General features: G+C 33.9%; 1 protein-coding gene across 2 annotated transcripts in view; it reads right to left on the bottom strand.

Annotated features, from left to right (window-relative positions):
• ARHGAP5 (Rho GTPase activating protein 5) overlaps positions 1–25092 on the bottom strand; it is a 65386-nt gene that overhangs the window by 3265 nt on the left and 37029 nt on the right. The window contains exons 3-6 of one of the 2 annotated variants that reach the window (XM_080929814.1): positions 21165–21312; positions 8671–8748; positions 6187–6318; positions 4147–4252 (exon numbers count right to left, since the gene is read on the bottom strand). In XM_080929814.1, coding sequence (XP_080785940.1) covers positions 4147–4252; positions 6187–6318; positions 8671–8748; positions 21165–21312 — 464 coding nt within the window. The remainder of the gene's footprint in view (positions 1–4146; positions 4253–6186; positions 6319–8670; positions 8749–21164; positions 21313–25092) is intronic. The other variant, XM_080929815.1, reaches the window with a different exon arrangement.

Below are 25092 nucleotides of genomic sequence, written 5' to 3'. Positions count from 1 at the left end.
ATTTTATCTTCCAATTAATTTTTTTCTTATCATTCTATATTCAACTATATATATTCTAAAACAAGAGATCAATCAATACACAGTTCTTGTGAGAATGCCAGACAGTCTATAAGATGTTGCTTGCACCCCAAGTCTTAAGGCTTTACAAATAGAGGTCTTTTCAATTTGAAAAAAACAAAGCAACAACAACAAAAAACAAAAAAAATAAAAAACCTTTTCCTCCAGGTTAAGAAGGCCAAGTGACAAGTTTTTAGACTACAGTGGGAAATTAAGAAATAAACCAGGGCATGTCACTGTTTTTAAACCAACTTTGGAAAACCAAGCATACCCTATCAGCCAAGAATATTAACTTTCAAGAAAGTTAGCTCTGAGCAGACTATGAACAATCTCTAAAAACAGTAAGCATTTTGTACACTATTAAGATTAAAACTTTATCTGTAAGACCACACTCAATAAATTCTACTTTAAACTTTCTCAAGATACGTTAATTTACAAATGGTCATAGAGTATTTAAATCAATTTTACCCAGTCCTTTAAATATGTGAGCAAGCACTATCACTGTCTTGAGTAAGCAAGACACTAGAGAAGCTAACCTTAAGAGGTATATGAATTATTACATTAAGTAAACTATGAATTATTACATTAAGAGAGATAGGAATTTATTCAATCCTCTTATTTGCACATATAAAGAAACAAACAGTTCAAACTGGGCATAGTATAATACATCTGTAATCCAAGTTATCAGGAGGCTGAAACAGTAGGATAGTGGACTCCAGGCCAGCCTGAGCTGTAGAAGGCAGGAAAAACTGTTCAGTTAGCATAGCAGGAAAATCTTTAAGACTAACAAAAAAGAAAAAAAAAAAAAAACAAAAAAACACAAGCCATAGGAAACTCCAAGACACAAGAATCACTTATCTAAAGTAAAATATGTAGCCAAACATTGTGTTCTAATTAAAAGAGACTCAACTGAAACAGTCAGAATAAAGTCAATTATTTATTAATAAGTAGTAGGCAATTAGTATGTACAGTGTGGTATTTCTATGTAGCATCAAGTGCTAGGCTCTGGAATTACATACAAAGTTAAGGATACAGTATAAAGTCTAACTAAAGATACTGTTATCAGTAATTTGGTTAAGCAGGGGGAACTTCATGGACAAGGTAAACGGACAAGGTAAAGTTTAAGGTTAAGTCAAAGAAAGAATGTGGATGTGGGAAGAATGGCAGTAAGAAAGGGAAAGTGAGTTATGACAGTGACCTATAGCATTTATTAGAACCTTTTCGAGGGCTTGTTAAATATAAACCGCTGGTGACTATCTGATGTTTATGATTTATGATGTCTGTGATAAGGTTGAATAACAAAGATTCTTCATAAATTCTCAGATGGCGCTTTTTTGGGTACCATATTTGCAAACTACTGGCAGCATGTTAAGATGTGCCGCAAATCGATACTCCCGGCTAATTACTATTATTAATAGTTAGTTGACTGCTGTTTATGAGAAAATGGAAGAAAGTGTAAGCACTTAGTACAACTAGTGCTAATCATTTTAGAGTGTATTGTACAGAGATAAAGGACTATTTTAAACGCTGAGAAATCCTTGGGGCTGGAGAGATGGCTCAGTAGTTGTTCTAGTAAAGAACCAGAGTTCACATCCCATCATCCACATAGTGGATCTGGAACTCTAGATCCAGGTCAACTGATGCCCACTCATATATCAGCAAAACATTCAAAATAAAAACATCTTAAAAATCTTTATGCAAAAATGTTTTAGAATCATCTTGGCATCATATCAAGTGAGGGCAAAAATAAAAGCTGGCAAAGAACAACTGTTAACACTAGTAGTTCCTGAATGAGAAATAATAAAGTTGTAAGGAAAAGAAAATAGAAAAATAATTAGAAAAAATGGATGTGTATATCCCCTGGATATGAAGAGTAGAAGAATATAATCAAAGAATCATTCTACATTATCACTACAATCTTGTGACTTCAGGATACTGCCTCAAACAAATCTGCCTGTAGGTATGTCTGTGGGCTATTTTCTTGCCCAAAGATTCATGTAGTAGGGCCTAGCCCACTGTGCATGGATTAGGCAAGGAGTGCTGGGCTGTATATAAAAAATTTAGTTGAACAAGCCAATAACAGCATTCCTCTACAGATTCTGCTTCAGATCTTGTCTTGCATTTACCTTCAATGATGTTAGGAAACATAAGCCAAAAAAACTTTTTTGTTTTCCTCTAAGTTGCTTTTGGCCATGGTACTTTTCACAATAATTCAAAAGAAAACTAGAACTGTACAGCAGAGTATTTCCTTTAAAAACTGAAGTCTGAATAGCTTGTGTTCTATTTTTCAATAAAGAATGCAAATCATATAATGCTATTTTCATTAAAGAGTGTAGTCTCCTAGCAAAAAAGAAGAGTATGTATAGTGAAAAAAGATTTATGTATTCTAAAACAAATTCTTTTATGATTATACAAACTAAAGCTAGTCAATGATTCATAATGTGAAAAGTGCTTTCTGGGTATAACCTGGCATTCCTCCTCCATCTTTTTACTTTCCTGTTCTTTTTTTGGTCAGTCCAAATAAGCCGCCTCCTCTTTGTGTTCTTTAGGCATCGAACATGCTTTTGGCTATGCTGTTTATTTCTGTACACAGCCAAAGACAGTTCCAGAATACAGTACTTTGAAGGTGGGCCAGTATTGTGACTCTGAATATATTATACTCTGCCCTGTCATCTTTTCATAATCCTTTAACTCAAGTCCAATATCTAACTCAGCCTGTTATGTTCACAAAGTATCACTGCTCTCTATGTTAAGGGCTAAAGCTTCTATATACCCTGTTAACAAAATATCAACCATTACTATATTATTATTAGGATGACTGTTTGTTTTAAAAGGAACTTGGAAGAAGTGATAAAGATAGTATGATTTTATATATCACACTGATAGCAATAATAAAACTTTAAAAGAACATTTGGGTTTTGATTATTGCAGTCTATTTTCTTGTGGTAGGAATCATACTTAAGACTTCCCAAAATTTAGGCAAATGGTCCACCACTGAGCCACATAACTACAGAATTCTTTTTTTTTTTAAATTAAGTACACACACATACACACACACATATACACGCTGTTGCTGTCTTCAGACACACCAGAAGAGGGCATCAGATCTCATCACAGATGGTTGTAAGCCACCATGTGGTTGCTGGGAATTGAACTCAGGACCTCTGGAAGAGCAGTCAGTGCTCTAAACTGCTGAACCATCTTTCCAGCCTCCTACAGAATTCTTTAAGTTGCCACTAAAGATATTTTCTGAATAAACTTTTGGTAAAAGTATATTTTTATTTATACAAATATAAATATACAAAAATATACAAAAAAAACTCTATCCAAAACAAAACCAAAAATACCCATCCAGTCTTCAGAACAACTACATGAAGTATTATTTTTCATTTTTATGATTGAGCAATGGGTAATTAATTCGTCTAAAGTTATGATTACAATATTGCAAACTGACACTTATTGACATTGTCTGAGCTAGTCTTAGTAATCAATACTACAATGCCTCTCATTTAATATAAATTCCAACTGCAATACATTTATAGAGTTATGAATACACAAATTAGTATCCTATTTTGCAACAGGACAATTTGTGATAAAATTTCTCCATATGAAATACACAGTATATCGTATACAAGGTGAAATAACACATAAGAGTTATATTCTACTTATGATTTTCCCCTTTAAACCTCAATTTCTCCAACTCCAAATAGGTTGTTTTAGTTTATTTGTCTATTGTCATTGTCCAGCTAAGATTCTAAGACTCTAACCAAGAGAACTACTAAAGAAAACCTGTGAAAAAAAATCACATTGATGGGTAGAGTAAAAAGGACAGTGGTACAGTGCTTGGCTAGCATATGGAAAGCCCTGGGTTTAATTCCTAGCACAATAATTAAGCAAACACAGAAACAAACACTGATCATACATGCAAAACAGTGACCATATATAAAAATTAAATCACGTAGACAGCCATTACAAAGAACCCAAACAGAACTGTGTGCTTAGTCTGCATTCCCTTTAAAAGAAGTTAGAATTGTCCAGCTTATAAAGGTTACAAGTTTGAAACATAAAATGCATTTTATTTGCAAGTACCTGTTTAGATGTGTTATCACATATCTGAGTACATCATAGTTTACAGGATGAAATTTCTTAACAATTTCTTTCAAGGCATGAAGGCGTTCTGTTTTATCTGCGATTTCTGTAACAGATTTGTTTTTTTTTGGTGAAATTAATAAACTTTCAAATATCTGATACAAATATCCAGTTAATATGTACTATAAAAATTATGACTGTTTGAATATACATGTATGTACACACAAACACACACACACACACACCTAGAAATTTATTTAAAATGACCAAATCACTTATAAGGATGTTAGTCTCTTTAATATTCCTGCTACAGATGGTAAGAATTTCAGGCTTTAAGGGCACAACTACTCAGTCCTACAGCTGATCAACAAAAGCAGTCAGTTACAGACAACATGTAATAAATGGATAATGGGTATCTTACATGAAATTCTGAAACATGAATTTATTTTAATGTGTCATCAAGATTTTCTTCTAGTAAAAGATTTCTAAAACCAGTGAGAGGCACCACATAGCCCTGAAGCCAGTTATTCACAGTTTTCTTGTAATCTCCACTACCAAAATATTTCCTTTATAGGTAGCATACACATTTAATATAATATAGTTATTTTCCAAGTGTATGTAATTATAAAACAGGACAACTAGAATACAGTACTACAATGAATGGGAGATAAGATTTATTTTCTGTTCTCTTACCTTCACATCATGGTAAAATTATCCAGGAGTAAAAATTCTCATTTGTCACATTTTACTTCTAAGCTAGGCCTTTCCAAGGCTAGTGCTTATGACCAAGGAACATCTGGGACTATGTATATTGTGACAATATATTGCAAGTTTAAAAAAAAAAAACTGTTACTTTTTAGAAAGAGATTTTATTTTTATTTTCTATAATTTTCGTGTATGTTTTGTAGGGAGGGGTATGCTATACAAGTGTGGGTCCCCTAATGTGAAGAAGGTGTTGGACCACCTGGAACCAGAGTTACAGTTGGTTGTGCGCTACCTGGCATAGGAGCTGGAAACCCAACTCGGGTCTTCCACAAGAGCAGGAAGTACTCTTAACTGCTGTGCCATCTCTCCAGCCCCCTTTTAAAATTTATTTTTCCTTTCTACACCTCACTAGTTTGTGTGTAGAGGTGGGAGAAGGGAAAAGCATGTAATAGAGGTCACAGGATGACTTGTTGAAGTTGTCTCTCCTTTTACCATGTGTGTTTGGGGCTTGAACTCAAGACTGTCAGGCTCAGTGGCACGCACCTTTACCTAAGGTGATATCTTGCTGGAGAGAACTTTTAAAATAAAAGTAACCTCATTTAAAAAAACTTGAAGATATATTAAAAGGAAAAACCTAGAAATTACATTAATTTTAGTCACCAATGCAAATTAGCCACTATTTGCCCAAGTAAGATTTTAGATCCCATTTTCCAGATAAATAATGTGTATGCTAGAAATATTGAGTGAGTGATATCAAACTAGAAACATACTTTGAATCAAGCACTCTATCTTTCTGCCATACTTCCCCACCCTAAATTACTTAGTAATTTTAAAAATTCTGATGTTTTAGAAGCATTTAAATTAACTAGCAAGCAAGCATGAAGACCTAAGTTCAGATTCCATCACCCATGTAAAAAGCTGGATCATGGATAGCATCTTGTAACCCTAGGAATATGAGGAAAAGAGGATGAGACTGGAGGATCCTAGCGCTTACTGGCTGCCAATCAGTGGGAGTATGAGGAAGAAAGGGAGAGGGAGAATAAACCTGTCTAGGAACAGAGTGGACAGTAATAAAACAGGATACCCAGCGTCCAGAAAGGATACCCAGCGTCCTCTTCTGGTCTCAGTGCACACTCCCCTTGTCCCTCATTATCTGTGAGAGTAGCTAGAAACAAAATCCCTGATTCTATTTAAATTCAGTGGATACCTTTAAGATATAATTTCTAGTAAAGTGAATTTTTAACTTTAAATTCTATAGATTTTGGCAAACAATATTCAAAGAACACCGTCATCACTCTTTCTCAGCCCTTGCCCCAGCAAAAAGTTTATGCTTACTTGCTGCTTCCAATAGCTCTGGGTGGAGTGAATATGGAATCAAAGGATCTGGCAGATCAGCAAAGAAAGCTTTGAGAGCTCCAGCTACAGCATTTACTGTCACTTCCATTGATGCTAGATTAATATTATGATCTATAAGACAAAAATCAAAACTTGAGAGAATGAAATTTTAACTTATTACTGGTTAACGGTAAACTGAATGGGTACTTTTCTGTCAATTAATTCTCTTAATTACCTTTCCTCACAGGCCAGCAAACTACACAAAGATCAGGAAGAAACAACCCCATGCAGAAAGCATTTTATCAACAAACTCTGTATCTTACATACCAGCAAACAGTGCATTAAAGAATTTTATAATACTACCTTTCTAATTTTCTGTGTATACACAAGACTATTTAAAAGACCATAAGAAAATAGACAAGCAATATAGATTATGAATCTCAATTCTAATTTGGACCTTTAAACTCTACTTTGTAATGTTTTAAATAAATATGTTAAATAATTATCTTATTAGTAAAGGGCTGACTTAAAGAACAAGAAAGGGACATTCTAAGGGTATCATAAGATTTATTTGATATTAACAGGTTCCTTAAATGTAAAAATATAGATCAGAAAAAAAATGATCTCCATGACTTACAGACAATCATTACTTGTAATTTATAGCATGCTTCATTTGAGCTTTTTTTATGATCACTTAAATAAAACAGGACCTATTTGCACATCCTACTTAATGAAGCATTAGCTTCATTAGCTTCATATTTATTCTTTAATCTCTACTGTGTGATGAAAAAAATGAGATCTATAAAGATTAACTTGCCTGACGTAGACAGTAAGTGGCAAGATTAAAAAGTAGAATTGGATTCAAGAGTCCCAACTATTACTCTACCCTCCTCAATGAAAGTAGAACTGTACCCACTGGATATTATAAACTATAGTTTCTCTAATATTTCTTAAAAAATGGAGTACTTTTGGCAACGAGGCATACTTTTTATACACATGTATATACCACTCAGTAGGCGATGATTTGCCATTTTAACAAACATAATTATTCTACCTCATCACAATATTCAATGTTCATAGACACATGGGTGGTTCCCCTCCTCCCTTTAAAATTATAAATTGTACAAGTACCTTTAACAAGCTCATGCAAAGACTTTTGGAATGCAAATGTAAATTCCTTGAAGTATAACTTCCAAAACAAAGGAATTTCAATTTTAACATCCACAAACTACCTCTCAAAAATGTACCCACAATAAGGTATACAAGCTGAATTTGCCTACATTGCCAATAATCTTTTCCACTGATAATAAACTCTTAAAATAGAAATTTGTCATTGTTAGGGGCTGGGTAGTTTCAAATATATACTAATAGTTTAATCTGTATGGTAAGCCCATACTTTCTCAAATATTTTGTTTTTATATTCTCATGGAGAAATTTTACATTTTTAGGAGGTTTTGAGTGATACTCAGTTATGCTTCCTAGGTTCCTTACAAATTTAGGCCTTTTCCTGTCTGACTATAAAAATATTCACTTACTTCCCCCTTAGTAATTTTATTTATTTATTTATTTTGTTTTATCTTTGATCATACATGGAGTTCCTTACTAGTCAGGTACTTACTTTTGAATTTTCTCCTTAAGATTAGTCTGTTACATTAAAAAAAAACCACTTACATAATACTGTTTTATATATAATAGTACTAATACAGCATATATAAATTTACTGCCTTTCTAATCCTGACACTGGCTTTATAGATTTTGTTATTGTTTTAAGATAACTTATTGGATTAAAAATATAAAATAGGGTAAGAAACAATACATAGACCATATATCATAGCTTACCTCAAAATATTTGTTTTACCTGAATCCCTGTGGTCTTAGCATAATGAAAAAGATTCTTGTTATTTTTAAACAAGACATATAAATTTTATTGCCTACAACAGACTGTTTCAATTCTGACTATCCTCTTTTCTTTCTTGTCTTCACACATAAAAATATAGATAGAATACTGTACTTTCTTTATCCAACTGGTTCAACTGTCTCAAATTCTTTATTCTAAATGTATTTTAAGTTTGATTATTTCCCACTCTCTCTTATATTTGCCTAATATCAACCTTCCTAAAAAGACTAAAAGAACCAACATTTTCTTCTCCCCCTCTTCCTCCCCTTTTAGATACAGTATTTCACTATGCAGCCTTAGTTGTCATGGAACTCATAGAGACCCTCCTGCCTCTGCCTCCTCAGTGCTGGGAATAAAGCTATACATTAACCATGCCAGGCTCAGTATTTTCTTGTCGGTGCTAAGACAGACTTTTCCAGTTCTATACTTTTTACTGTGGCAATTACTATATATTAATATTTCTAATTCACTTTTAAATGCTTTGCTCTCCATATCCATTTAAGTTTTAAATAACAACAACTTTCCTACTATAAAATTCTAACATGGAAAACAGTTAAGACAATAACTTTATTTTGCAATTACATTACCTTGATCAAACTGCTTTTGAATGTTGTCTTGATCAGTTTTATTTCCACTAACACGGTAAAGTCCTTCGGTACATAATCCTAGGAAATTAAAACATATTTTATAAATACATATCTATACTGAAGAATATGCTTACTTCTAAATCGTTAGTTACCAGTCAAGCTGTGACTACAGTTTATAGAAACATTAGAAAATTAATGTCAAGTATCATTCCTGGAGTGGGTCATTTGCACAGGACAATATACTATTTTTCTATTTGTCTAGTTAAAAGTATTTCATGCTTTATAAAGTATTATACTGGGAAGAATTTTCAACTCTCATAAATGTGACAATAAATGAAAAAAATATACTGTCAGAAAAATTATGAGGACAAGGTCATAGTTATAAAAATTATGAGTTATCACTGACACAACCGACAAGAATTAATTAGTCTTATAACTCAGGTTATATAAAAGAAACCAGATTATGTATGATGTGGTGGTACATGTCTATAATCATAGCCCTTGGGGTACTGAGGCAGAAAGATCATGAGGTTAAGGCCATGTAGGTTCAACAGCAAAAGCCTGTCTCAAAAAATAAATAAGCAAGTGAAGTAATTCAGAAACAAAAGAATATATTTTACTTATATGACATCCTAAAGTGAGGAATTCTTACCTAGGGTAAACCTTTGTCAAAAGCAATTGTTTCTGGTGGCTAGAAAAATCAGGAAAGGACAAAAAAGGTGATGAAGATGGTTTTGTATCTTGACAGGTATATGCATTTATCAAAATGCATATACAGATGTATGTAAAATCAGTGTACCCTTTTCTAGAAGAGCCATAAGCAAATACTTAACACTCTACAATCGGGCTGGGGAGATGACTCAGTAGATAAAGTGCTTGCCATGTACGCAATCCTGAGGAGCAGAGTTCCAATCGCCAGAACCATGTGGGTATGGCAGCCATCCATAAGCTACCATTCTGGAAGTAGAACTAGGATCTCTAGGGCATGCTTGCTAGATAGATTAGATAGAATTGGCAAGGTCTGGGTTCAGTGAAAGACCCTACTTCAACAACAAGAGTGATTGTGGGCAACACTAGATAATAACTTTGGGACTCTACGTCACACAACATACACATGAGCTATAGAGCATATGAATGAAAACACACACACACACACACACACACACACACACACACACTAAACAAACTCATCCACAACTAGATGTGATTAGCATCAATCATTTGGGTAGAGACTAGCTGAACATAAGAGAACTAACTCGCTTCCCTAATGAAACAGCACATGTGGACGTGGTGTTAGTGCTTGCCACCATTTTCTATTCCACAGCTCCTGACTGTGTGCCTTCTGATACTGAACTAGTCTCATATAGTGACTTATAAAAAACAAAACAGAAACTCTTATATTAACCTCCTACAGATAGAAGTCTGAAACAGGTTAAGTTAGAAAAGAAGAAGAAAGAAATGCTAGGCCTAATCTTTTTCCTTTTAGATTCAAGCATGTTAATAATATAAAGAAAAAAATAGTATCTCTAAAGAACATATTGCCCCTATTTAATGCTAAGGATTTAATAGCTAATTCTTTTTTGAGAGCTAGTGCCACTTGATTTTTTAACTCCTTTTATTTGCATTACAAACATAAACACTTACCAAATGAATATCACGCTATTTCTCTAAATCATTACACCAATGAAAACACCGCTTCCTTGCTATGTCCACTAGGAATCAACTTCTTTAGAATTCCCATAGCACTTTAAAACTATAATTATCACCACTAAGTACTTTCTTTATACATTATAGTACAGTAGAACACACTCTTTTTACTCAGCATAAATGTTGACAGTATTAGTAATGTCCTGTCATCCTCAGGTGCTTCACAGCATGCAGTGTTTTTTTCGTTTTTGTTTTTATAAAGGGAGACATTGCATTTCAGGGCTACTTGGCAATGCCTAGAAATATTTTTAGATGTGATAGCTGGAGAATGGAGTATATTAGTTCTTTTATTATTGCTATGACACAATACTCAATAAAAACAACTTAAAAATGATTTTTATTTGTGGTTCACTGTTTGAGGATAAGGTCTATCAAGATATATATATTCACATGAGCAGGAACAGAAGGCAGCTGATTACATTATGTCTAATGTCAGGAAATGGGAGGTGGAGGAGGAGCTGGAAGCTAATGGAAAGCCTATCTTCTTTTTACTATGTCTGGAATACTCTCTAGCCAATGAAATGGCTTCTATCCAATTTAAGGTGGGTCTTCTTATCTCTATTAACATATTCCAGCAATTTCCTCAAATATGCTCATCTCCCAGGTGAGTACAGATTAAATCAAGTTGACAATATTAATTATCAAGTGAAGCTACTGAAGTTATAACAGTAACAAAACATAAAACAACAACAAAAATATATAGTTAAGAGCATAAGTGTTTCGGCTTTGATTTATAACTTCTCTTTTTGTTGTGGTTATTATACCACAAACGCATTAATTTATCAGATTTATATTAACAGACACACAATTTGCAAAGATATATCTGTGACAAAAACAGTAAAGGGGTTTTATTTACTAAACTAAATTAAAACATGACCATTAAAAAGCTTAAAATATGCTGCTGGGTATAGTGGCAGCACTTGGGAGGCAGAGGCATAGTGGCTTGCATAGTAAATTCCAGGACAGCCAGAGCTACATGGTGAGACTTGACTCCGAAAACACCAAGAAAGTTAAGTTGATAGTTATAGCCCCCTAGTGACAATTTAAAAACTTAAAACTCTTTTTTTTCTCTTAATAGACTGACTAAAAAAGATGCAGCCTCTAAGATACTATCTCAGAATCAATGGTACTAATATTTGAATTTGTAAAGAGATGGAAGGTTCATCAAGACACTAGTGCCTATGGTATCTCAGCTACTTAGAAGGCTGAAGAAGGGAGAACAGTCGAACTCAGAATATTATGATTATACATCAAGACCAATCAGAATTTATCCAAGGATAATACATTCAGCCCACAAAAATCAATTAATGTAATAATAAATTGCAGGAGAAAAATCTACCGTAGTGTCTTAATTCATACAGAAAAAGGATCTGACCAAATTCAGCACCTTCTATGATAAAGTATCTATAAAAGAAAAACATGACTAACATCTAAGAATTCTAGAATATAATCAAAAGACCAAGCCCAAGACTTCTGTAGCATAAAGCTTAAACACTAGTCTATTTAGTGAAATTATAACAAACTCCCTAAATCTGGAGAAAGAATTTAATATCTAAAAAGAAAAAGCACTTGGAATCCTAAACAATCAGAGAACCTTGCTCTGACTCTAGTAAATCACAAATAGTAAGCAAAGAAATGATGAAACAAAAACATCATTTCAGAGTCAAACACATCAGAAACTAGCAGCCCTAAAAGTCAAGAAATCCTGAAGTAATCTATTTCTAGCCCTGAAAGTAACAGTCAACAAAAATGACTATATCCAGCAAAGCTATCTTTTAAAGCTGATAAATGAGGATATTTGAAGAAAAAGTATACATTAAGGCATATAAAGAACACCACGCCAGCATTGCACAGATACTTCAATACTACAGACCGAGAGGAAAGTCTTGATCATAAGCACATAAGAAAAATAAATTTCACAAGAAGAATTCACCATATTCAACACTGAGCAAGAAAACCTTTAATACTCATTAGGAGACCGATCAATCATCCAACCATGTAGAAAAGTAATTCCACCCTCCAAGATCACAGAAATTAGTAAACATATCTCAAAATAGTAATCTTAAATGTAATTAGCTTCAATTACCAATAAAGACAAAGACACAGACGGTTTGACAAGATTAAAAAACAAAACAAAACAAAAACCTAAATCTAACAATTCTCTTCATGAAACATGATTCACTAGGAAAGGCACCCACCAACCAAGAATCAAAGGATGAAAAACTATCAAACAAATGGGAACTGAAAAGGAGCTGGTGTATTTATTTTGTATCTGATAATGTAGACTTTAAAATAAAATTATTCAGAAAAGAGAGAACAATTAATCAAGAAAATATAAGTTTATATGTAATAAATGGAATTCCTAATTCTATAGACACAAAAGGTCAGGTAGGCCCTTATACAATAATATGGGTAGTTTCAATACCTCCATCTCATCCCTATAAAGGCCATTCAAACTAAAAGTCAAAGACACTCAGTGGCAAAGCCATATACACATACAATATTCCATTTAGCAGATACAGAATATACTGTCTTTTTGGTAGACCATGGAATTTTCTCTAAATTAAGACTACATTCTAGAGCACAAAACCAAATCTTACTCAATACAAAACGATCTCAATAAAATATTGTATCTTATTCAGACATAAGGCAAGAGAATTAGTAATCAACAGCAAGAAAAACTTCAATAAATAAAGAGACTGAAATAACACCTGAAAGACCAGTGGGTAACTGGCAAAAAAGGGGATGGGTTGACTAAAAAATGTCCTAGACAGATTTAAAAAGGAAGCATAACTAAACCAGAACATTGGGGATATAGCTAAGGAAGCCCTAAGAAGAATGTTTAAAACCATGAATACCTAAAAACCCAGAAACATCTTGTTTGAGTGAAAAATGTTCCTTATAGTCTTAGACATCTGGACACTCGGCCCTTGGCTTGTGGCACAGGTGTGTTAGGTAGTACAGCACAGCAGGAAGTACATCACCAGAAGCCAGCTTTGAGACCTAAAGCTTTGCTCCACCACTTGCAGTTCACTCTCCCCCAGCCCCCTTTGTGCCTGTGTCTGGAGAGGAGAGCTCTTGGCTTCTTATGTGAGCAGACTTCCTGCTGCTTGTTGCCGTGTCCCCACCCCCTTCCCCAATAAAATTGAGCCTCTGGAACATTAAGCCAAAATAAACTCTTCTATAAGTCATTTTAGATCATGTGTTTGTATTGAATAGTTTTACTTCAACTTGATAAAAGCTAGAGTCATTTGAGAAGAGGGAACTCCAGCTAAGAAAATGCCCCTGCCAGACTGGCCTGTGGTACGTTTTCTTAATTAGTGATTGGTGTTGGAAGTTCCAACATCACTTGTTCACAGTGCTATCCCTGAGTGTGTAGTCTTGTGGTGTATAAGAAAGCACCCTTGGTAGCAAATCAATAAGGGGCATTCCTCCATAGCTTCTTTCAGTGCCTGCTTTGAGTGCCTGTCTTGGGTTACCTCCGTGTGTGACCCAAAAGTTGTAAGATGAAAATAAACCTTTTTCTCCAAAAATGGCTTTTTGGTAGTGGTATTTTAACACAGCAGTAGAAATTCTAAGAAGCTTTTTTTTTTTTTTTTTTTTAAATCACAGCTGCAGCAAACTAATACTAATTTTAATTAGATAACCTAATAATGAATCCCAAGATCTTAAAAAAACAACCCCACCAAAACACAGACGATTAAAATTCAGAGCTAGTAGATGACAAAGAAATCATAAAGATCAAAGCATCACAGTATCTGATTTCAAATTATGCTATAGATTCACAGTACTAAAAACAACACAGTACTGGCACAAAAATAAACTCAGTTACAAAGACCTAACTTTTTATAAAGTTCTCAGGAAAAAAAATATGCAGAGGAGGGGAAACAGACACCTTGTACAAACCAAAAAAAAAACAAACCAAAACAAAACAAACAAAAAAAAAACCACTTTGCCAACTACATACATACACAAGGGATTAATACCATTATAGGACAAAAAATTATGATATCAAGTTGGGGAGATGACACAGTTCTGAAAGTACTTGCCATGCAAACATGAGGACCCGACTTCAATTTTCCAGAAGCCATGTTAATATAAACAGATGAAGAAAGGAAGGAAGGTAGGCAGGTAAGAACATGGATGGTCATTAGTGTAGAGAAGTAGCTCAGTGGTTAAGAGCATGTACTACTCTTGTAGAACACTCAAGTTCAGTTCCCAGCACCCATATGGGGTGGCCTACATGCACCTGTAATTCTAGCTTCAGGGGATCAAACATGCTTTCCTCTGGGTCCCAGGGGGTTATAAAACCAGAGATGTAAAACTTAAAAATTAAAACAAATCTCAAAACAAAATGAAACAAAGCCTGTAACAACAGGGCGTGCCTATAATCTCTGTTTGGGAGTGGACACATGGGGATCCTTGGAGACTGATGACCAGCCAGTATAGCTCAATCAGCAAGCTTCAGGTTCAGTGATCAGCTAAAAACCCTTATTCAAAAGGTAAGGCAGAAAGCCACTGCATGTGTGCGTGAGCGCGCGCACACACACACACACACACACACACACACACACACACACACACACAGAGAGAGAGAGAGAGAGAGAGAGAGAGAGAGAGAGAATAACACAAAATTATCTGATCAATTCAACAAAAATTCAAAAGAAACACAGATGTCCAGAAGTGTACAGCATCCTAAACTACCACAAAAACACAAATTAAACTGCTTTGAGACTCTATCTTAACCTAACCAGAATGATTTTTATTAGAAAAGAAACTACAGGCTGAATATGTTGTTCAGTTGGTAGACTGTCTGCCTATCACACCCGCACAAAGCCTAGATTTGACTCCTTAGCACACGTAAATGGGGTGGCACATGTGTAATCCCAGTACTCGGGCAGATGCAAGAGGATCCAAAATGCAGGATCATCTTCAACTACAGAGTGAGTTTGAGGCCAGTCTTGGCCCAGTCTTTTTCATATCCTCCAATACGTGGGGTGTCTGGAGAGATGGCTTAGTTTTTAGAGGTCTTGTACAAAACCTGAGTTCAGACTTCAGCACCCACAATGGATGGATTGACATGGGGTGAAGAGAACAGAAGTCCTACACTGCAGGTGAGAATGAAACGTGTGTAGTACCCACTATGGAAACCAGTATGAAGGTTTTTCAGAAAACAAAGAATCTCTCTCTCTCTCTCACACACACACACACACACACACACATGTATGTATACATATACATATATATATATATACATATATATATATATATATATATATATATATATATAATACTCTTGCTTACATACACAAAAGGTTACTAACACTCCACAGAAATATCACACAACCCTGTTTATTGCTGCACTACTTACAAGAGCCAGGAAATGGAACCAGCTTAGATATCTATCATTAGATAAACAAATACAGAAACTGTGGTACATACATATATACACAAGGGCATTCAGTCACAAAGAAAAATGAAATCATTTGCAGGGAATTGAAATGACAAAATATTCTGACTCAGAAAACATTTTCTTTTGTCTGTTCAATATAAGACTGATCATTACATATGCAATATACATACACCCATAGTAATAAGAAAGCATCAAGTACTAGGCTATAGAATTTCAGCACTATGCAAACACTTTGTTTGTTTGTTTGTTTGTTTTGAGACATGGCCTCACCATGTATCCTTGGTTGGCCTGAACTCATTATATAGACCAGGCTGGTCTCAAATTAATCAACTCTCTCCACCCAAGTGCTGGAATTAAAAGTTAAATCACACTTGGGCCCCATACGCAATATTTTAAAAATCTGAATTAAGAAACAACCAGGTAAGGAATAATACAAATTCAATGTAATAGATTTTATACACTATATAAAAAAACTATGTAAGACAAAAATTGCTAAAAACAGGATTACCTGTTAACAGTATAGGCACAATGGAGAAAAAGTCAGATCAAGAGAGAGGCAAACAAGGAAAGGAGGTGGGAAAATAGTTAAAATTGTTCAAGTATGTGTTGTCCATGTAAGAAAATGGCCTTATGAAATCCAGTATTTTTTTTTTTTTTAAGTCAGATTAAAAGACAACTCAACTTGGACAACTGGGAAAAATGCAACTGCTATTGTTACAAACAAGTAAAAACAGAAGGTTTTTTGGGGGAAAGATGGATGAATTACATCTCAATTTTGACAAGTACTAGTCATCTCATATAACCAGAAATGTTCAATAGGCAGTTCAGAATACATTAACATATTAAGATACAAAAAGAAAGATATGGAAAGGAATTCTATAAATGGGATGAGCCTGGCTCAAATGCAAATATCAATGAGATATATAAATGGCATCCTAATGGTAATGACTATAAATTACTAAAGCTATGAGAATGTACTTTAGTGAAGGCAAAAGAAATAAAGAAATGTGTAGAAATGTTTTGACTTAAAACAAGATTTAATGTTTCTTAATCAAATGCTTACTAATGTGTCATGTAAAAAATTCATGTGATACAGATATAAAATATATTTTCCTGGATATCACATATTTGTTCAAAAGGTTATCTATTCTGTGTGTCAGAACAATGCCTGAAATAAATGTTTGCCCTATTTTTAATGGTATTAGTAATAAAATTTCACTGAGATTTCTCATATACTAAAAGGTGATAGTGACAAAGTTAATATTAATGAAAGAATTCTTAGCAGTAGTATGTGACATTTCTGGAAAAAATATTACATAATTAAGACACAAAGGCATTGCTTTCCCAGTTTACCAAATATAAGTTTCTTCTTTTAATACCACAGGGCCAGGAGTGCATGTATCCCTACTTTTTGGAAAAAAAAAAAAAAAAAAAAAAAGCCATTTTAACTGATGCCCATTAAAGCAATGGCTTTCCAACACTTGTTATTTACTTACATACAATAATTTAAAAATTCACAAAGTACATATTATATACATTCTTTTCACTTCATCTAAAAAACAAAACAACCTGTGGCCAGGAGTTTCACAACTTGTGGTGGTGGAAGTCTTGAACCCAAGGAAAAGATCTGTGTTTCTCTCAACTTTGGACAGAGAAGCTTCTTTATGCAGCCCTTACTTAATACAGATACTCATAGCTGGTCAAATGCTGAGTATAAGTAACTGAGTGCTCGTCTATACCAACCTCCCCTACCCAAGGCTCAGGGAACATCATAGCTGAAGAGAAAAAAGAGCCAGCAGATGGGGAGGGGTGGAAGAGGAGCTTTGAAAAGCTGACTCCTGGACATGGTTTCTAAATAAATATATCAATTCACCATAGCTGTAGTTACTGCATATGAGCAAGCCAATCAAAACTGCAGCATGCAGGAAGGAGTGTATGTGTGTGTCCCATGTCCTAACATTTGGCTCCAAAACCTTCATCAACATGGGAAGTATTAACTGGACTTAGGTAGTTATTTAATAACAATAAAAATAAACAAGATAAGGCAGGGGACACTAATGGGAGTTTAGAGTGAGGTAATAGTGGATGGATATGATCAAAATATAGCTGTATAAAATAAGTGAAATAAATAATTTAAATACTTTTTAAAAAATAACAAGACATGACAGTAAAATAAATTTCTTAGTTGCATGATGAACAACCTAAAATCATTAATTTGTCCTATTCAATGGATAACAGATATCCTCTAACATGCTTTCAAATGATGCATATGTTGACCTTTAATATATTGTTGGTAAGACAGTATCCACTACGGAAAATAGTCTGACAGTACCATAAAAAAAAAAAAAAAAATTAGTTACTTAACTAAATGACACAGCAATTCCATTCTTCAAAGAACATACTGAAATAATAGAAAACACTTGAAAAATCCTTCTATATGTATGTTTATAGCACAACTATTCACAATAGCCAATAGGTACAAGTAACCTGAATGTGTCTACCAAATAATAAAGACAAAATCTGGGGATCTCATTGATACATGTTATAACACAAGTGAATCGCAAAAATAAAGTCAAAGAAACTAGACAAAAATCTTCATACATCATATGCCTAAACCTAAATAATATATCCATAATAAATAAATAAATCCACTGGGACAGAAAGCAGATTGGTAAGCTGGAGAAAGTGGGAAACTCTTATAAGCATAAGGTTTTCTTTAGCACTATAAAAGTATTCTGAAACAAGATGAGGAGTGGCCTACAATACTAAATGCAATATGCATTACTGGGCTGCACATTTTAATATGGTTAGTTTTAAGCTCATGAATTTTACCTTAATAATATATTGTTAAAAAATTAAGTTATTTGATGTTGATAATTATAATTCCATATTTTTCCCTTTAGTTTTAGAACCTTTCTTTTGCATAGTCTGTCAACATTTTGAACTTTTCTTTACTCTAAATGTTGATCCTGAATTCTACTAACATCAAGTTTACATTAATATTTATATACTGACAATTACCAAAACTTTCCTAAGCTCTGTAACCACATATCCAATAGAATCTCAGCCTTTTATCGATATTCCACAGGCACATAGACGCAGCATGCATAAAATGTTTTGAAACTGTTTAGTATGTTTTACTGTGATTCTATTTGCATTAATATGGACATTACTTCTACCATGAAGGATTAACTGCATGAAAATTGACCTCTCATAGCATATAATTAAAAGGGGATCCAAAATTCAAAAGAATTTAAATTTCCAGCACAAAACTGTTTATCCATAGGGAAAAGCAAGTGAGATAAACTATCTGAATGCCCCAATTCAGTGCCTTGATAGTCTTCAGATATCAGTGAAAGAAGGTAGAAACCTAAGAGCCGTGACTAACAGATACAGGTAAGAGGTCAGAAAGACTGAAGTGTAATTTGTGGGGCAAAGCATCAGATGTGGAGATGCCTCATATATGTATGGAAAATTCTCTACAAACTAGGAGAATATTTCACATCTACAACAAGTTCCTGTAGCAAAAATTCAAAGTTATTCTGAGAATATCTCTTAATACATAGCAAGTTGAATGAAATCTCCTTGCTACAGTAAATAATTCTAACTGTGTATCAGACTAAACAGTAATGTGGATCCTTAACATTTTAGCAAAAAAAATTTCAAAGATATATTTATTTATGTACATGAGTACACTGTCCCTGTTTTCAGACATACCAGAAGAGGACGTCAGTTTCCATTACAGATGGCTGTGAGCTACCATGTGGTTGCTGGGAATTGAACTCAGGACCCCTGGAAGAGCAGTCAGTGCTCTTAACCACTGAGCCATCTCTCCAGCCACATTTTAACAATTTAATCCAGCAATATATAAAAAGTATAATACATTAAGAACCAGTGGTATCTACCTCAGGAAGTCACGGTTAGCTTACTTGAAAACTAACCAATATAATTTACTACTTGAAACTGAGTAAAAATATGCTGTCATCATCTCTAAAGATGCAGAAAAACTTTGTCATGAAATTAACATCCAGCCGGACTGAACTCTGCAGAGATGACAGAAGATGCATGAAGAAGTAATCTCCTTCATATAGAACATCCTCATTTACGTGGCCTTGATGCAAGTTCCTCCATTAAAAACTTATAGTCACATGTGGATGTAGGATATGAAGAATCTAGTTATAGTTTCTCCTACTTGCTAGTGAACTGACCCAAAGTAACTATAAGTATGTGTATTAACAGTTCAAGGTCAGCTAGGATACATAAAATTCCTTCCCCAAACAAAACAACCACAAATATGTCATATTCACAAGGCCTAAATATATTATTACTACAGAAAATGAGAAATCATTAACTCCACAGCAGATAGCTAATATTAAAAAAAATCTTTGCAGTTGTTTTTCCTGTCTTAAAGTATATACATAGTATTTTGCCATACTGCACCCCTTACTAAATCTATAAATCACCATTCCTCATCAAATAGACAAACCAGCATGTACAGATGTAAGCTGATAACTGGTCTAAAGGGTAAGGAAAAACTGAGCATAATTAGTTAGATAAGACATGGTGATGGTAGTTTTTAAAAAACAACAAAAAACCCAATGCTTATACATATGCAAAAGTGCTACAAGTAAATAAGGCTAAAACTGATGTAGCTTATGTTTTAATTATAATTTTTTATAATTATAGTTTATCCAATCACTCAGGCTCATAGTTAATTTGATTTCATTTAAAATATGCTCAGTAGCCAGGCATGTTGGCAAATGCCTTTAATTCCAGAACTCAGAAGGTAGATAGACACAGGAGAATCTCTGAGAGTTTAAGTATAGACTGGTTTATACAAGTTCCATAACTATAAACTGTGAGGTACCTATACATTCCTTATAAACATAATTCAAATCATATATATGACATCAAGCTATAACTACTGAATAAACAGTAACACCACACAGAATAAACTGCCATTTATAAATGTACAATTATGGCTTTAACTTCTAAAGAAAATTACTCATGTATAGAGTAAGTAATATAAACACTATCAGGTTTAAAATATTAAAAAATATATTTAAATTACTGACTAAAATCATAGTAGCAATCTCAATACAATTAAGTTATGATAGATTCCAGAATTAGGTAAGTTTAACACCTTAGCTTTCAACACAGCTATTTACTATGTTTAATAAAAGATCTTCAAAATCACTACTGATTAACAATGAAAAGTTCAAGTATGAGACAGCTACCTTCAGAGTGATGAAGATGACACTAATGGGAATGCTAATGCTCAAATACAGTTTTAACATATCACATTTAAAAAACTATTATTGTAGCAAAAATTAAAATATAAATCAAATCCCATGTATTGATTCTTCTAGCCTACCTGTGTCTTCAATAAATTCCACACATTTTTCAACAAATAGTGGTATAGGCTTCTCAGCTGTAACCAGATCCTGGAGGGGCATCCCAAAGTAATTACTTTCCCAATTTCTACGTGTTGGTGGGTTGAAGGTCTTAGTTTTCTTTTTCTGCTACAAGAAAACATATTCAAATTAAAACTATGAATGTTTATCTTCTCCAGATTACCAAACAATGTAAATAAGTACTTTGGATCAAAAAGAAGTATTTAAAAGCTATGCATAATCCAAATACCTAGTAATATCATCCCTGATACATTTTGCTAGATAAAAACTGAACAATGGAGACAGAAATAAATGGGGGAGAAGGTGGGAAGCTGACTTTAAGAAAATAGTCTCTTTGGAAAGAAAGTCTAGAGATTAGAAAAATTAAACAAGAGATTGGGAAAAAGTAATTTCTCAATGTTAACATTAAGGACTAACAGATACCAAATGTCCTTCCTCATTTTGTATGTAGTCTATCAACTTTATTTAGTCTTTGAGGTAAATTGTGATTTTATGTAAACTTTTATTTGTAAGAACAAATTATTCTTGGTTGACTATAAATGAGGCTATATGACTCTATAAACTTTTAATTGTCACCACCAGTCTTCTTTCCCATTTTTTACTATCTATCCCCTTAACATCTCAACATCTAGACATTTAATTGTCTAAAGAAACATACAAAACATCTTCAGAAAAGGAAAATAATTAAACAAGAGTTTTCAAAATCTAGTATCAGAAAGAAAATGGATTCTTTACTAGGAAGTGAACACCCCAAAAACATACTGAAATCCAACTATTCAGAGGATTCTAACTCAACCTTTCTGGATTAGGATGTTATCTCTGTAAATGATTCTATTGCAAACACCCAGCTATGGAATCTCTGAAGAACAGAAGGATGAAGTTTTCAAACATAAAAAGTTAGAACTCTCATTTCCTTCATTCTTTCTACAGGAACCTTGTTTTAGTCGCTAGACTGGATATCTTGACTATTTTAGTCCTTTCACTTCCAGGTTCTTTCACCCAGCAAACTGCCAGAGTTCATAAAAATCTAACTTTCAAATCCTCAGTCACTGACACTTTCTGATAAGAAAATATAAACCTCTTGTTAAGTTAAGACTATTTACAACAGGTCATTAGAGTGTTCTGGCACAAAATCTAACTTGCCTATAATTTTATTCTCTAAATGATCATCACCAAAACAGAGCTATATGCATGGAAGTAGAAGAGACTGTAACTTAAAAGGTAGACCGAAGAAAAGGTAGCTAAACTCTTTTTTTCTTGGAGGAAGTGGGGTGCTTTTCAAGCTATAAACTAATAACTGTATTAGAATTTGAATTTAAAAAAAAGTCTGAAGTAAAACTGATTGTGTCTGTTTATAGAAATAATGCAAATTGCCAAAAAGCCTGCAACTGGACAATGGCTCAGTGGTTAGGAGAGTATACTGCTCCTGCAGAGGATGTGAGTTTGGTTCCCTGCACCTGGGTGGCTCCATAAGGACCTGATGTTTCTGGCCTTTATAGATACCTGGACTCATATGCACATACCTATATGCATGAATAGACATGGAACATACACATGCATATAATTAAAAATAATTTTTAAAGTAAACTGTCTAGTTAAGCCTTAATTGTTGCAATTCACTCTTTAAGAAATATTACAAATTATTGGCCTTTCAAAACCAATTTAAACACTGAGATGACTGAAATACTTATAACCACAATTGAGGATGGGAGAGGAAAAAAAAAATAGATTTCACTTTGTCTTCACTAAATTTGGTCGCTAATAAAAGGAAGCAGGCCAGGTATGATGGTGCATACCTTTAATACCAGCACTCAGGAAGCATAGGCCAGCCTGGTTCTACAAAGTGAATTCAGGACACCAGGGCTCTGTTACCCAGTGACCCTGTCTTGAAAAACCTTAATAAACAAACAAGCAAATAAATGGAAGTAAACTAAGGTAGACTACCTAGCACAAGCTCAAAAGTATATTTCAAGGCCAAAAGTTAATTTTGAAACTTAAACAGATTTGGTGCTAGTAATCTAATACAATAAACAGGCAATCTTAAAGGACGGACTTTTTAAACCAACTCTAAAAGGCACACTTTAATACAGGTCTACTCTAATAATCACTATGGGGGAGGAGGTTAATCTATGTGACCAGTAACTTTCCTTTTTTTTTTGACCAGTAACTTTTCTAATGGTGCCACAAAAGAAGTTTACATGCTGCAAAGTACTTTGGGGCAGGGCATATATGGGAATACTGTCTGTGACTTGTGAGGCTGAGGCAGGACTGCTTCTAGTTTAAAGTCAGTCTAGGGCCACAAAATGAACTCAACCTAGGGCATGTAAAGAAACTGTTTAAAAAAGAAAAAGAAAAGATGAAAAGTTTTAGATCAGATCTACCTTTCAAATGCGTTAAAGTTTTAGGTCAGACATATCTTTCAAATGAGTTAAAATGCATACAAGTCTTTGTTGCTGTTCTATAATTCATAATTATTAGCCAGCAGAATCAATCTAGGGAGCTCGTCACAAATTTAAAGATTTGTAGGATTTCATTTTGTAACCCAGGGCTGTTCCCAAATTAAAACATCTGTTTCCCTCTACCTCCCAGGATTTACATGTCTGACAAATGAAAGAGTTTAAGTTCTCCATGTACTATTAATATCCATCTCTCAGCTAGAGTTACTGACCTATATAATCATTAATTCATACTAATTCAACATAACCTTTAAAATGCAAAGATATTTAGTGAGAAATGGAATCTCCAATTAGAAACAACTGTGCCAATGAAAAACAAGATCTGATTTGCAGTAGTCCAATCCTACCTACCTGCTTCCCTACCTATTTATCTATCTGTTTTTTTGAGACAGGGTTTCTCTGTGTAGCCCTGGCTATCCTGGGACTCACTCTGTAGACCAGGCTGGCCTCAAACTAAGAGGTCTGCCTGCCTCTGTCTCCTGAGTACTGGGATTAAAGGCATGTACCATTACCACCCTGATGCCATTTTAAAATCAAATTTCATGTTTGCAAAAACATACAATAAAACAAATGTTCTATTTTCAAATAATGTGAACTTTGTTATCAATTAAGTGTACAACAGATAGTTTAAAGCCTCAGTATGAATAAAAAGGACAAGGAAGAGAAATAGTTTTCTTCCTCCACTTACTGAAATAATATCAGCAACATATAATAAATAATATTAAAACCATATAAACAACAAACTGAACAAAACTTAAGCCCAGCAAAAGACAGTTAACTAGGCTTTCAAAGACTGTAAGGCAAAAAAAAAAAAAAAATCTGTAACTTCAGACATTGTCTTTTTATCTAAAGATCAAATTAGGAATGAGGTAATGAAGAAACGTAAAGAGACTTTATTTTTTGACAGTAGCAAAAAAGAAAAAACTAGAATAAAATATTAAGGGTCATCAGAGTCCTACCTTTTATTACATATACCCAAATACATGAGGTTTGGTAGCAATTAGTTTCAAAAGAATTCATGTATGTGTAGTTTATTTACATTCCTCCTCTTCATCTTCTCCCCCAGTTTCCTTTCTAGAAACACTCCCCCCTGCTCTCAAATTCAAGACTTTTTCTTTAATTATTACTGTTATACACACATGCATATATATACACACAATTTAATATACAGCTAACAATCTTCTGAGTCTTTTTAGTTTTGTTCATATGTGTGTATTTTTAGGGCTGACCATTTGGTATTAGATTACCAATTAGGAGGTTCTTCCCTGGGGAAGACTGATTTTCCCTCTCAGTCATCTACTGCATGTAGTTCTTTATAGAGAAGTAGGGTTACATCGTCCATACAAGCCAGCTCCAATTTTCCATCCACTCACTTGCACTCAAATTTGTCCATCATCCTATACTAAGTACCAACTACTGTTTTGCAATGACT

The sequence above is a fragment of the Micromys minutus genome (assembly GCF_963924665.1).
Source record: "Micromys minutus genome assembly, chromosome: 1".
Taxonomy (NCBI): domain Eukaryota; kingdom Metazoa; phylum Chordata; class Mammalia; order Rodentia; family Muridae; genus Micromys; species Micromys minutus.
Note: the sequence above shows the minus strand (reverse complement) of the source record. Positions and strands in the feature narration are given on the sequence as shown.